General features: G+C 40.7%; 1 protein-coding gene across 9 annotated transcripts in view; it reads left to right on the top strand.

The window, feature by feature from the left end:
- The window catches only part of myo5aa (myosin VAa), a 55,452-nt gene that overhangs the window by 14,929 nt on the left and 25,422 nt on the right, over window positions 1–15,101 (top strand). For all 9 annotated transcript variants that reach the window (XM_044338878.1, XM_044339112.1, XM_044339213.1 and 6 more), the window contains exons 2-13: window positions 519–629; window positions 1,819–1,990; window positions 3,144–3,288; window positions 4,989–5,145; window positions 6,980–7,123; window positions 10,146–10,227; window positions 11,831–11,938; window positions 12,062–12,168; window positions 12,916–13,181; window positions 13,496–13,577; window positions 13,683–13,823; window positions 14,791–14,916. In XM_044338878.1, coding sequence (XP_044194813.1) covers window positions 519–629; window positions 1,819–1,990; window positions 3,144–3,288; window positions 4,989–5,145; window positions 6,980–7,123; window positions 10,146–10,227; window positions 11,831–11,938; window positions 12,062–12,168; window positions 12,916–13,181; window positions 13,496–13,577; window positions 13,683–13,823; window positions 14,791–14,916 — 1,641 coding nt within the window. The remainder of the gene's footprint in view (window positions 1–518; window positions 630–1,818; window positions 1,991–3,143; window positions 3,289–4,988; window positions 5,146–6,979; window positions 7,124–10,145; window positions 10,228–11,830; window positions 11,939–12,061; window positions 12,169–12,915; window positions 13,182–13,495; window positions 13,578–13,682; window positions 13,824–14,790; window positions 14,917–15,101) is intronic.

Raw genomic sequence — 15,101 nt, forward strand, 5'->3', positions numbered from 1 at the left:
AACCACATTCTTCAGTTGTTCCGAGCTCGTATTTGTTGAACCGTTTGTTCCCACAACTTTGAAATTACTGACCGTTATGCACCATGTGCTCATGACTGAAAACACAGATCCTTGTGTTTTCTCTGAGGTCATACTGTTTTAACTGTTCGCAGAAAAGAAGAGAAGTTGCTGCCCTGTCATCTTTCTTTTTAAAGGGTTTAAACTGAGGCAGCTCAAACCTCAAATCAGTCGGAATCAAATTGTACTTCCAAATATAAAAATGTTTACTCCAGCCTGGTCACACCAGGACACCTCAGGCTGTTTCATGTAAATTTAGAAAATCCAATTTGGTGTTTTAGAAAGATATGATTTATCATAATGACCCTGGTGCTGTCAGCATATATACTGAACTCCAAAGGGCATTAAAGTGAGAGAAAAGGAGGAGTTTTGGATGGAAATATGAAATGTCTCTTGGGAATAATTAGTATTCCTCATGTGCTTTTTATCTCACTTTTCTTTTTCCTTCTTCTGTCCCTCAGTGTGCTCGGGTTTGGATCCCCGATGTCGAGGAGGTGTGGAAGTCTGCTGAGCTGATCAAGGACTACAAAAATGGCGACGCCTCTCTGCAGCTCATGCTGGAGGATGGAACGGTGAGCAGGACGAAGCGGGACAGTTGGATGGGGAGGAAAGCACCTTTCTTAAGCTTCAGTCTTTGCTTCTTCCTCTTCATATTCTTCTCCTTCCAGCTCTTTGTGTTGCTCTCTCTTTCCCTCCCCGCCTCAAAGACACTTCAAAGTGCTGCGTCTCATTAGCGGATATTGGTTTTACCATTAGCACTCTCCACAAATGAGACCAGCTTTCAAAGATTCCACAAGGAGCAATTTAAATGTATAGCAGTAAATCTAATTCCTCAGCTGAGAATACAAACAGCTGCTAGCACACAGCTTTTACTCCCAGCTATCAGTAACAGGCAGTCATGTAAATGAATTTATGCTGCTAATAATTAAATATTTATTTGATAATATGTCTGCTGTCTCAAAAACTTGTCACTAGTTTTCAATTAAATTATGTGGGCATTGATGCCATGAGCCAAGAGTGAAGGATATTTAAAGGAGTCAAGGTTATTTGTTCAACCAAATATCACATACCATGTCCTGTTGGGCTTTACAGGCCCACAACAGTAACAGCTTTCAAACCACACCAAACTCTGAAAAGAGAAAAGAACAAATCCCCCCTAAATGAGTTTCTTTGCACTGTGAAATAAAGCCTTTTTGCAAGTTGACAGTCGAGCTTCTGCACAATGTCTATTACTGTATGTGTTTTGACACTGATCCAGATCCAAGCGTAGATATAAATCCTAAAAGCAACAGCACATGTTTACTGTTTAACTACATGAACTGTCAAACGCAGGAGAAGTAGGAGAGATAGATGTTTGAGTTTTATCTCAGTCGTGCCTCCATCTGCTGGCAATGAACAAAGGATCTGTGGTGTAAAAAAGATAAGTGAATGTGAGTGAGAATAAAAATTGAATCTTTGGGTTACATTCGAGCTCAGTCAGTGCAGCTGTCGCTGACATGAAGAATTACTGACGAGCCTAAGGTGTCTGTAGGTGGCGACGCCTGGAGAAATCAGAATTCTGAACTTATATTATATTTCCATTCATTTATTTTATTCCGCCCTGAGAATGAGTTTGTGTTCATGTGAGTTCTTACATTTTAATACATGGTACACTAAGGGTTACATCTTAATTGGTACAGTTCATCCAGACATCTTATCGCTCATTCTTTAAGATTTCATGCATCTTATTTCCCTCCTGTGTTGCTCTGTTGTCCTGCTCAGAACATCGATCACAAGCTGGACCCCAAGACGAAGAACCTGCCTTACTTGCGAAACCCCGACATCCTGGTGGGCGAGAATGACCTCACAGCGCTCAGCTACCTCCACGAGCCGGCCGTGCTGCACAACCTCAAAGTCCGCTTCATCGACTCAAAGCTCATCTACACTTACTGTGGTAGGCAGACACTCTACACATGACACCTTACTATATGTTGTCGGTGCTTTGCTATGAATTCATACCTCCAACTGACCAATGAGCAGTAAGATATAGAAGGTAGTGGCAGCAGTGAGTGAAGAGGTGAAACCCAATTCTTTTTTTTTTTTTACATACTTGTTATGTTATACTAATCAGTTACAGTGCTAATCAGTTATACAATGTTTTATAGTTGAATAGTTTAGCACTCCATTGATGTCTGTGACCTTCAATGACATTCATTGTGTTTATACTATAAGTCGATCATTGTTTGTTGTCTCATTCATCAGTTTAAATGTAGTTTGCGATTCTTATCAACTGCTTTCATTGATAAAACTTGCTCTTTGTAAGCCGTCAGAGAGACACACTCACTTCCATTGTAATATGTTATTGTTTGCAGTTCGTCTTAAGTCAAGACCAAACAATCAAGACCTTAAATACAAATTATGAAATGTCTTATATTTCTTTTTCCATAGTCAATTGTTACATTGTGCTTGGAGGCTTCTCACCACCACTTACTGCTGTATTTTAAGGTTTTGTATTTACTCCAAATATAAAATTAGGAAAACATCAGGCAGTCTGTTTCAGTTTATTAAATTCAGTTTTGCAGAGTCGCACAAAACCCCTGCCAAGTTTTACTCATGACTGGGGAGGTAGCCGGTTTGATCCTCGAACCTGCAGGATAAATCTGTGTGGGTAAAGTGAAAGAGCAGCGCTCACTCCTCCTTCATTAACACCACTGAGGTGTCCTTGAGCAAGACACTTAACTCCCAACTGCTCAGTGTCCAACACATGAGACTGGTTGTACTGGGCAGCTTCCAGGTGTAAATATTTACAACTGTGTGATCAGGGCGTTCCTGAAAAAGAGAGCATTCCTCCCAATAAAACTCTAGATAAACTCTAAATAAATAAAGGTTTTTCTCTCCTGTCTGTATATTTATCCTGTTCTATGCTTTTGTTTTTAAGGAGCACCTTAAAATGTTTAAAAGCGTTTAAAAAGAGATAATGAACAATATGCAGCATAAACTTTATTACAATTCATACAGTCTCAGTTCTTTAAGAAGCATGATATCTGGTTACGGCCCATTTCAACTGCAGATCAGCTCATATCTTCCCTCTGTGCTCTGTGTCGTAGGAATCGTTTTGGTGGCCATCAACCCGTATGAGACGCTGCCGATCTACGGTACAGACATCATCAATGCCTACAGCGGTCAGAACATGGGAGACATGGACCCTCATATCTTTGCTGTTGCAGAGGAGGCTTACAAACAGATGGCCAGGTTTGTGTCACCTGAGTGGCCTTTAGTTCTGGTCTCCTTGTTGCTCAGCCCTCCCTCTCTCTTCTGGGTTTGTAGGTCAAAGCTGAGACAGAAATAGCCTGGTGGTGGTCTCACCGTCTCACTCACTCTTTTAATCACTCACACACACCCCGAGTTTCTCTGCAGGAGCCAAACTGTAGACTCCCCTCTGGGAGTTTATGTCATCCACACGCTAACATACAGTACATGTATACCACTGTGTGCCAACTTTAATCAGCACTTAGATCATCTCCGCTTTACTTACACAGCGTTTGAAGCTGGCAGCAGTCAGCAGTGACCATGTAGCACTGATAACATAAAGTTGTACTCTGTGTGTGAGGACCTTACATTCAGTGTAGAGCTACACAATTATATTTATACTGTATATCAAGATCTTATTTTTCTATTTGTACAATTATTTTCATTGTTGATTTATCTGTTGATCATTTCCTCAATTAATTGATAAGTCGCTTGGTCTATAAAATGTCAGAAAATTGTGAAGAAATGTTAGTCATTGTTTCCCAAAGCCCTAGATGACGTCCTCAAATGTCTTATTTTGTCCCAGCCAACAATCAGTAAGTCAAAGATATTTAGTTTACTGTCACAGAGGACTAAAGAAACCAGAAAATATGAATTAATATTATATTATATTCATTTGAGAGGTTGGTAATGGAGAATTTTGACTTTTTTCTTTCTTAAAAAATGCCTAAAAATTATTAAGCTATCAAAGTAGCTGGTGATAAATTTTCTGTCAATCAACTAATCAATTAATAGTCTAAGGTCTAATTTCTACAATTTTGGTATTAATTAAGTGCTTAATTTCTACCTTAAAGACATAATATTTGAAAATAAGATACAAGGTTTGTGTCAGATTTTTTTTATAAAGAGACATGAATCAGTTTAACACGTTTGGTGAGACTGATCACAATAAGACTGATAATAGATACTGGATACGGCATACGGCATATATGCCCAGTTCAAGCTGTTGTGATACACCACTTAAGTCAAGTCAAGTATCCAAGTCATGGATCCAAACCATGCTCTATAGAGAGACAAGGAAAAAAATCATCTAAAAACCTGAGGGCAAAGAGGGAAAAAAATGAAAGACATCATGAAAGAGGTTATTCAAAGAAATATCCTGAGACAGTAAGAGAAGCAATTGGAGCTTTGTGTGTGGACAAATGCCAATTTCAATAGAAAAAAAAATTGCATCAGCGCCAGACTCCCTACCATCAGCTCTGGAAGAAAGGTGGCACAGTATGAGAAGGCCGTGTTGCCTGAGGATTTGAGTCCTTGAGCTTAGAGGAGAGCGCTCTTCTGAGATATTAAAGCACACAAAGAAACAAGAAGGTTATAAGGTGTGTTACACCTGCTCTGCCTGTAGCCATTGACAATGCTTGTTGATGATAGCATCACTTTCTGTCTGCCCAAGGCATAACCCTGGCATTGTTTGTGTCACACTCCACCTATTATACTGTACAGGACTGCTGCACATTGCAATTACCCTTCACCTTTGCTTGATTTAACACATTATTGACTGAAGCAAGATGAAGAAAACACCCACCTAAAACATGCAGAGCCAATTGTTAGCTTCACTTGATTGATGGCAGTTTTTCTTGAGGCCTTAATCTTTGTCTGTCTGATATATACAGTCTTATATCTTTTTTTTCCCAATCTATCAGGGATGAGAGGAACCAGTCAATCATTGTTAGCGGAGAGTCCGGAGCAGGAAAGACTGTGTCAGCCAAATACGCCATGAGATACTTCGCTACGGTCAGCGGCTCCGCCAGCGAGGCCAACGTAGAGGAAAAGGTCTTGGCTTCCAACCCCATCATGGAGGTGAGGACTAGATGCTGTCTGCTGACAAAGAGTTTGGATTACATTCATTTTCACACTGTTACTCAGTGGTTGCTTCATCATCATCTATTTTAGTCTGTTTTTTTCACAGCTTAGTAGGTCCAGAACGACTGTGTTGTTCTTCTGACTTGTTTTTCTAGTGAAATCATTTGGCGCTATTTTGCACAAGCTAAAATACTGAAAATTGCAGTTAAAAACATTTACAGGAAATGTGTTGTTGTTGTGAAAGTATTTGTCCTGGCAGTGCGTATATATGTACGGATATTTGTGAATGATATGGGCTGAAAGTCTTGTTGTTTGTCCTCCTCTCCTCTCCTCTCTGGCATTTACTTACTCCCTTCCCTTCAGTTTCTCCACCACACTGCGCCTTCCTGGCCTCAGGCTGCTCTCTGCTGTGATAACACAGGTCTTAAGTGTGTGTGTGTTTGTGTATTTCTTCCTGTAGAGTCATAGGGACAGGAGGAGGGGTTGGAGAGCTCTCCTGTGCCCATATGCCACTACCCCTCCCCTCCCTCCCCTCCCACCCTCTGCCATCCCCCACCCCATCCAACCGCTCTGCTAACATCACTCTCCTCCCCGCCACCACTTTCACCCTGTTCGAGCCAATCAGAGACAAGCTAACAGAATGAATAGAAAGCTTTATTTCGTCGCAGTGATGTCACTTGAGCCTCTAAGCCTAAATGCAGAGTAGACGGTTGCATCAGCCTTTTCGATATTACAAAACCTGTATGTGTGTGAACATGTGCATGTGAGAGAGAGAGAGGGGGAGCGTTTGTGTGTGGTGTTTATATGCATTTGGCTGATGCAGGCAGAGATTGGAATACCTGCTCTGCTGAAAGACGCCTTGTTTGCAGTGAAAGACTGTGTGTTTGGCCTTAACTCAGCAAGCTCACACACAATTTAATTCTTCTTAAGCTAGCTGGTTGGACATCTTGGACGTGTGTGTGTGTGTGTGTGTGTGTGTGTGTGTGTGTGTGTGTGTGTGTGTGTGTGTGTGTGTGTGTGTGAGTGTGTGTGAGTGTGTGTGAGTGTGTGTGAGTGTGTGTGAGTGTGTGTGAGTGTGTGTAAGTGTGTGTAAGTGTGTGCGTTTGTATGCAGCCCCACCCATCTACTACAGTTCAGCGGGGTCATTGATCAATCCTGTATATTGAACTAAGGCTGCTGACCACAGATGATTGGTTTACAGACGTACTGAAGCTTAGCAGGAAACGTCCATCAACATGTATTGATCCAGCTCTTGTGTGTGTGTGTGTGTGTGGAAGAACAAAGGTCCATTAAAACATATTAGTGATTTTGGGGCTCCACAGTAGTTTAACGGTTAAGGTGCATTTACTGCATACCTGCAACATCCTCGGTTTGATTTCAGGAAATCCCTCTCTGTCCCCTGGTTTCATGTCTGCTTCTCTACTGTCATCTGTCCAATAAAGGGGAAAAAATGCCAAAAAAGAAAAACCTACTAATGCTTTGTCATGTGTGGACCAACCACAAATGATCTGTAGCCTGTTTCAGGTTGTAACTTACAGTATGAGAGATTCTGGTGTATTTAGAATTGGGTGTATATGCTACTTTAGAGAAGTGTTTGTTCATTTTCACTGTAATAATTTGTTCCCTAATGCTGCTAATGTTTCACCTTAGTTCCCATAACCACAATAACACTATATTATAATAACAATCTGTGCAAAAAAATACAGAATTCCTTCCCTTTGTGTGCAGTTTGCAAATGGTTAGTAAATAATAATTCACCACCTGTTCTGTCAAAAGTTGAACACTATCTTCATAATGTATTAACTGTTTTTGCCTCTGTGGTTTCCTTCAGGCCATTGGAAATGCAAAGACCACCCGAAATGACAACAGCAGTCGATTCGGGAAATACATCGAGATCGGCTTTGACACTCGCTTTCGTATCATTGGTGCCAACATGAGAACATATCTGCTGGAAAAATCTCGAGTGGTGTTTCAGGTGAGCACACAAACCCACGTTAAAGTTTGTTGTAGTTGTGGATATTTCTTTGACTTACATTCATTTTTTTAACTTATCTCAGTCTGCCTCACAGATAACATGGAACAGAGTTAAATTATACAATTTTATTCTGACCTCAACTCTTGAATGGAAATGACACACAGCACATTAAGCTTTTGTTCACTAAATGAACAACTGTCAGGTTGTGGAGTTTTTTCAGACTTTTCAGAGCGCAGTCTAACATCACAGTGGCATTGTTGTATCCTTCAACCAGATTACCTGGGTTTCTGATAGCTAATTTCCTTCCTACTGAAGCGACCTTGAGCATGTTCCTGAACATGTTGTTGGTGAAAACAGGCTGTTCTGTAGCTGACCTCACACTCTGGCTTCTTGCAGGGTCTCAGGCGAAACACAATTTACTGAAAGGTCTGTCGATCTCTGATGTGTTACTGTCTAATGTGATTCACTCTCTGACATTGGAGGTGTTATTGGTATACAAGTCCTCAAGGCTTGTCAGCAGTTATGTATTTACAGTGTGTACTACACACATAATGTAATGTATTCAGGGCTTTTTTGGCTGGCATGACAAAGGTTGTATTGCAGCCAAACATCTGTAAGGTACAGATTTCTGCCAGATATTGAACCATTACAATAAAACACTAGGATCTTATTCACCTGGGACAATTCTCTAGCTGGCTTTCAAGCACGACAAGAAAAATACCTTTAAATTACAGCGGAGTTCAATTTGTTTCATATGTGTGTCGGTGTTTTGTGGATTTGACAGTCCAGCCTTCTAATGGAGCTAAAAACACAGTTTGTGTCTATTCTCTATTCTGTCTAAAATTCTTCTTTGATAATCAGCTTTTATGTGAGAAAGTTATTGAATTAACTTTAAGTTGCCTTGAAATGTCACCTTGATTATTAGATCCCTCCCTCATGTTGAAGCTGACGCATATGGTTAAACACTGTTTAACCATATACAACATTATATGACTTAACTTGTGTTGCTGCTTTGTTTTTGTGATTTATTGTTGTCACTAGAAGAAAAGTAGACTTTTTTTATTACGTGTTGAGCCTCTGTATGCGGTAGAAAATATCTTGCTTTGTAATATTTCAGTGCTATTTATATGCTTGAAGTTTTCACAATTATGAAGAAGTGCAGTCAACCACACACACACACACCTAAGCAGTAACAATAAAAAGAATTAAACCAGCACTCATTTACTGTCAGTCTAACCCTGGTGTCCTTTAAAGCAGAAGAAGTATGCGGCAATAACTTCCTTCTTCACAAAGACAAGTAGGAGGAAACAAAGTGAACCCATCCTTTAACAATCCATCTGTGACACTGGCTAACAGCAGCAGCATTCCTTTCCTCTTCTCACCTCTTTCTCTCTCTCTGTCTGACTTTTCAAAAACTCTTCCCTGAGTAACAATTTAATTTGTGTCCTTTTCTTGATAAAAATCTGTCTTTAGAGATGCCAAATCATTCTTTTTTATAACCTGTAGCTTTATATTTTGTGTTCTGCACACTTCATCATGTCCATATTTTCATACATCATCTTGTTCATCTCTTCTATTTTCTGTCTTGTCTCCTCTGTGAAGCCCTTTTTGAATATTGTTTTGAAAACTTGTATAAAGTTTACATACTTTTCTTGTCATACAGTTTTATTGTATATTCAGTGGGTGTGTTTGCTCACAGGTAGAGCCAGTAGGGCAGTATCCAGATAAAGAACAAGTATATTTTACACACACACACACACACTGTTGTCCTAGACAGTCCTGTTGGGGAATGAGGATGTTGGTGGGAAAAACTGGATTACTTTCCCTGTCACATTTTTCACATGCTTGGCTCCAGTACCGCCCATTTATGTGTGTGTGTGTGTGTGTGTGTGTGTGTGTGTGTGTGTGTGTGTGTGTGTGTGTGTGTGTGTGTGTGTGTGTGTGTGTGTGTGTGTGTGTGTGTGTGTGTGTGTGTGTGTGTGTGTGTGTGTGTGTGTGTGTGTGTGTGTGTGTGTGTATGTTTGTTTGCATTCTGTGTTTGGGTGTAGCTGCACCAACATATGTCACAGGTGACTGCAACTTGAACTGTATTGTTGTATTATTTCTACTCATTTACGCCACCTGAACAGACAGAGGCTCACCACACTGCCTTTTTTGTTGCAGCCTACAATTTAATAAAAGAGCAGTTTCAGCAACCACTGAATCACCTGTCCTTAGCCTAACCATTATTTTGCTGTGAAGTAAACTCACTCCAGGCCTGCTGTTTTCTGTTCAGATCATAGTAACTACGGTTGGTAAAGTCATATTGCTCTGGATATCCAGCAACAGCCATCACTATCTCCACTTGTTGTCGCCACCACCACAGAAGGCTCGTCTCTCAATTCATCCGATTGGACAACAGGGAAAAAAGGCAAATGACGTCGGGAGCTTTTCCGCTCTTGAGTTGAAGTTTTTTCAACTCAAGGTGTTCAGGGCGCTCCTGCAAAAACTGTGAAAATGTGAGGCGCTCAGCAACGTAAAAGCAGCGAGCAAAAAGCTTCACTCTTATTGAAAACTATTACAAAAAGCCGCCGCAGGCTACTAAAAAGCACTCTGTCTGATCGGGGCCTTCCAGTGTGATCAATCAGGTTCCACATCATGAGTGGAATACAGGTTGCCATCTTGTGTTTGATTCTCTGTATGTCTGGAGAAATATGAGGATGGAAAATAAGTGTAACATTCTCATCTGACTCAAAAACATCTGGTAACATGCCCCCCGAGCTAGGCTCTACATCACCAACTGCTTCTGTGGGGCTTCCAGATGTTAAACTGTCAAACTGTGTAGTTGTGAGGCTGGTATCATCATAAAGAAACAAGCAGATGCAGTTTATTTTACCCTGCATGAATGTCTGTAGGAATAAGACAACACAAAGCTTGTGAATAGGACCAAATATGTTTGTGACCAGTATTTATGTGTGTAAATAAGTAATAATTGTGTGTTAGTATTTACTTCACAGTGTATGGTCTTCATGTTTTCTTCTAGGCGGACGAGGAGAGGAACTATCATATCTTCTATCAGCTCTGTGCATCCTCTCATCTGCCTGAGTTCAAGAATCTGAAACTGAGTAAGTGTCACGCTCATATGTGTGCAGCCACACACACACACACACACACACACATGCACATTTACAAACACAGAGCTGCACAGTTGACTGTTGGCTGTAACTGTTCATTCTCACCTACAAAACAGTTGCTGAAAATCTGTTCATTTTCTTACACCAGAGACCAACTCATCATTCTCTCATTGTTTTTCTGAGTGATTAAAAAGGGCTGCAGCACCCAAACACACATTATTATTGTCTTACCTTGAGTACTTGACCACAGCATTACCGATAATCAGCAGTGAATACAGAGTAACGGAGCACTGTGCTTAACTGCAGTGGCTCTCCGCAGCAGGAAAACTGCCAGAACACTGAAAGTCCATTATTTCAGTGACTCATTGGCCCGCCAAACAACAAAACTATTAATGTTTCATTATGTCCTGATTGTCTCCTAGTGAGAGTCGTATTTAAACTGCAACATCTACTGGAACTGATCCTGACTTGGATCCAAGATGGAGTTCCGATTTAAAAATACCCCCCCCCCACCAATCTCTAAAAACTCTTCAGGAATCACAGTGAGGTGTCTGAAGAACTCTGCCGCACATCAGATTTAATGTCAGTGTAGAGGTATCAGATGATGCCCCTGCTGTAGGCAGGGTTCATCCACTCTGTGGTTGAACAGGCTCTCAAACAGAGCACACCCACTGTGGACCTGCACCTGCTCAGCCTAGTCATGGGACACACACTTACACACACACACACACACACACACACACACACACACACTGCTGGCACTGTCACTTACAGCCACTCAGTTGGCTCTCTCGCTCGCACACACAAAGACAGCTGCTGTGTTTTCCTCTCCTGCTGACTTCCTGGCTCAGTAAATGGAGCGGTTGTCACAATCATGTCAGTGCCTCCGGTTGCCAGGCAACAAGCCATGCCTTAATTCGGTGTAAAGTGTGTATGAAGGAATTGATTGTTGTTTAAGTTGAGTTAACATATTTTTTTTACACAGAAATGTTCTTGGTTTCACTTTTTTCCTAAGAGCCCCAAGTCATCTGCAAAACCTCAACATGATGTCATTTTGACAGTGAAAATAAGTTGCTTTGAAAGTTCACATCGCTATTGTGAGCCAAGGTTTAAAGATATGATTTCTGCTGTGTAGCCATGACTTTAGTACAGATGATAAACATGATGGTTATTGTGAAACGTCCCACCTAAATGTAAGTAAGCAATAGTGAAGGACGAGGTGACAGAAAAATAAGTTCAATATGACAGCTGACATTCTGCTATCTGACGTCTTCTTGTGAGTATCCTTGTTAGTTCAGGTGTAGCGTAACAAATCAGGGCTGTTGCTACAGCTACCACTAGCACTGACTGAGAATGATAATTAAATCGTTGTTGCCAAGTGCCAAGTATTTTCCCTGTGGTCATGGAGTATCATGAAACAGCACATAAGCAGTATATGTGATTTCTTAAATCAGGTACATGTTTTCTTATGAAGCTCTGCTTGATAAATGAGGATACTTTTAATAGCACAGTTCCACCTAAGTTGCTCAAAGTAAAACTGCACATCCTGCGTTTTTTTTTTAAGAATTTATTCACCCTCTGTTTCTCTACTCAGGCAGTGCAAATGACTTCCTGTACACCAGGCAGGGCCGCAGCCCCGTTATCGACGGTGTTGACGACACCAAGGAGCTCTGCAGCACCCGAAATGCCTTCTCATTGCTCGGTAACACAAACACACTTGTATAAAAACATACACAAATTAAATCTATATATACTTATTTATTTTTTAAGAACAGTTAAGAAACATATGACTGTTGGTTTATGTGTGTGTGTTTGTCCTCTGCAGGTATTAATGAGTCCTATCAGAAGGGGTTGTTCCAGGTTTTGGCTGCTATTCTTCATCTGGGAAACGTGGAGATAAAAGACAGAGATTCAGACAGCAGCATCATCCCTGTGAGGATAAGATTTATACTTAAGTACTGATAGTCAGTGGGACACATGTTAAACAAATTTACAATCTTTCATCTTACATATGTGATGTGTGTTTTGATGTTTTTCCTTATAGATATAGTTTTTATTTGTAGTATTTATTTATTTATGATCACATTTTTGGGCTCAAAGTTAGTCCTCCTGTCTTCAGCTGTCCTGTTATGACTAGTTGCATATTCATTGTAGTGAAATATAGTAGCTGTCCATCTATTTCCTGCAGCGTCAGGATGATCATTCCTAGCTCACCTCCTATGTGACAGGAGTACCAGGTGGCAATTTTATGAAATATATCGAGGCATCGTACTCCTCTGTGGTTAAACATCTAAAATTACCAGTCAGCATTAATGACCTTTTTAAAATGTTTAGACTCTCTGAAAGCAATTACATAATAGAATATAGACTATTAAATTAACTGTGAATGTGATAGTTGTAAAAATAAAAAGTTTGGCCAATTACAGCAGAAATCAAAAAGGAATATCTAGTAAAGATGTAATAATTCCAGTTAATAATGCTGTACTGCGTATTTGAACTACTTGAAAGCTCTTTTCATCAAGCTCAGCAGAAAAGGGCGTCACTGGGTTGCTGGACACAAGCATCCAAAAAGTACTAATCAAGAATTTAAGAAATTTTGTCAACCAGGGAATTCACATTATCTGTCATCTTACTGGGTTTGAGCTGGACAGTGATCGAGATCTCCTCTTTTTCCTGCAGCCCAACAATCGCCACCTGACGGCGTTCTGCGAGCTGGTCGGTGTGACCTACCAGGACATGTCTCAGTGGCTTTGCCACAGGAAGCTGAAGACAGCCACAGAGACGTATATCAAGCCCCTACCCCGTCTGCAGGCCACCAACGCCCGCGACGCGCTGTCCAAACATATCTACGCCAAGCTCTTCAACTGGATTGTGGAGCACGTCAACAAGGCTCTGATCACCAATGTCAAACAGCACTCCTTCATCGGGGTCCTCGACATCTACGGGTATGTCTGTGCATTGCTGGTCTGTGGGGGAGTGAGATTAATGTGAAAGAAGCAACTGTCTTAGTTTTTAGATATGGTACATTTGTCTGATTTGTCTGAATTTGTTAACAGACATTACAGTGCACACCATGGCTTAATACACTAGTGAAGTAAATTGCACGGACTGTAGTCCCCTATAGGGAATAATGTTAGGAAATATGTGAAATAACATCAGGGATCATTTACCCAAGTATTAATGTGTTCATTTAACCAAGCAGGTTAGCTTTGTCAAAGATGTTCTCCAGTCCGTTGACTCCTCTGTTCTTCCTCGTTAGGTTTGAGACGTTTGAGATCAACAGCTTTGAGCAGTTCTGCATCAACTACGCTAACGAGAAACTCCAGCAACAATTCAACATGGTGAGCAGCATGTGTTGGATTACATTTACAGATGTGAGATGGTATTTTTAATTGTTTGATGGAAGTACGCAGCTAAATTTCCAACTCGTTTGTGTGTGATCACAGCATGTGTTCAAGCTGGAGCAGGAAGAGTACATGAAGGAGCAGATCCCCTGGACTCTGATCGATTTCTACGACAATCAGCCCTGCATCAACCTCATAGAGGCCAAGATGGGCATCCTGGACCTGTTGGACGAGGAGTGCAGGGTACTTTTTCAAGCTTTTTGTGGCGTTCTTTCAAAAAAAAAAAACACATTTCAACCTGCATTTGTTGACAAGACAACAACTATCTTATCTTTTAACAAGAGTTTTCATTGGTGCTAAAACTAAAACTACACAATTACATAATTCTTGATGAGTTATGAATACTGTTAGTGGAATAAAAACTTTCTCGTATATGTATACAAGCAGAGGTTTGTGGGTGGTGGTGGAACATCTCAGTGAGAATCCTCTGTCCTTTCACACCCACGCTCTGCTTCACATTATTGTCAGTTGATCTGTCAGAGCCTCCCACCACACACTAGACCCGAGTCTCCAACACCCACTTTGACAGTTCATATCAAAGTTCACCTGCAGGAAGGAAATGCAGCGTGAAACAATGACCACAGTTTTAATTATTGCATAACAACTTCTTTCTTTTCAGTTTACACAGTGAAACTGAACATCAGGTTCCTTTCATGCACATTGGAGTTGTTGCAAAGCTGCTAATTGAATTTGTTAAGCTTTGATTCAGTTCAGTTGGTAAAGTTTCACAACTTCCACAGAGCTGTTTATGATGCAGAGCTAAGCTTTGGTTGAATTAATGTAAAGTTGTCAGAGTTAATATTCTGGTTGCAGCTGTGTTGAACATACTAGTGTAGAGTAAAAACAGCTCCATATCTGCACCATCTATATACTTTTATTGCTCAGCCAAACAATGCTAACTAATCTCTCTGTGGCTCTGAACTACTGCAAGGTCATTTTACAGGTTGTTGACATTTGAGGTGGTCCACATTGCTGACATTTTTGAAGAGTTACTGTACATGACCAGAAAAAAAGAATCCCGTGAAAAATACCATCTTATTAAAAATGTTGTTTTTGTTGAGATGAATTATTACAATGTGTTTACAGCAGCAGATGTTCTACACATCATTTCCTGATCATTTCCATTATGTTTTATCCCTTTCTATACCAGATGCCTAGAGGTTCGGACGATTCGTGGGCTCAGAAACTGTACAACACCCACCTAAAGACATGTTCCCTCTTCGAGAAGCCACGCATGTCCAACCGAGCCTTCATCATCCAACATTTTGCTGACAAGGTATAGTTTATTGTTACTTTTCTATTGCTCTGACTCGGAATTTTGTTCCATTTAAAGCTAGAAAAGTAAAGGCATGGCAGGAAGTGGTTTGAAGGATTAGATGTTTGTGTTACAGTGTGCCTTTTTAGCTCAGTAGATAACATTTAGGAACAGATTGGCTGCAGAGGCTGCTGCAGTGCTGGTGT

This window comes from Thunnus albacares, chromosome 1, assembly GCF_914725855.1.
Source record: "Thunnus albacares chromosome 1, fThuAlb1.1, whole genome shotgun sequence".
Lineage (NCBI taxonomy): Eukaryota > Metazoa > Chordata > Actinopteri > Scombriformes > Scombridae > Thunnus > Thunnus albacares.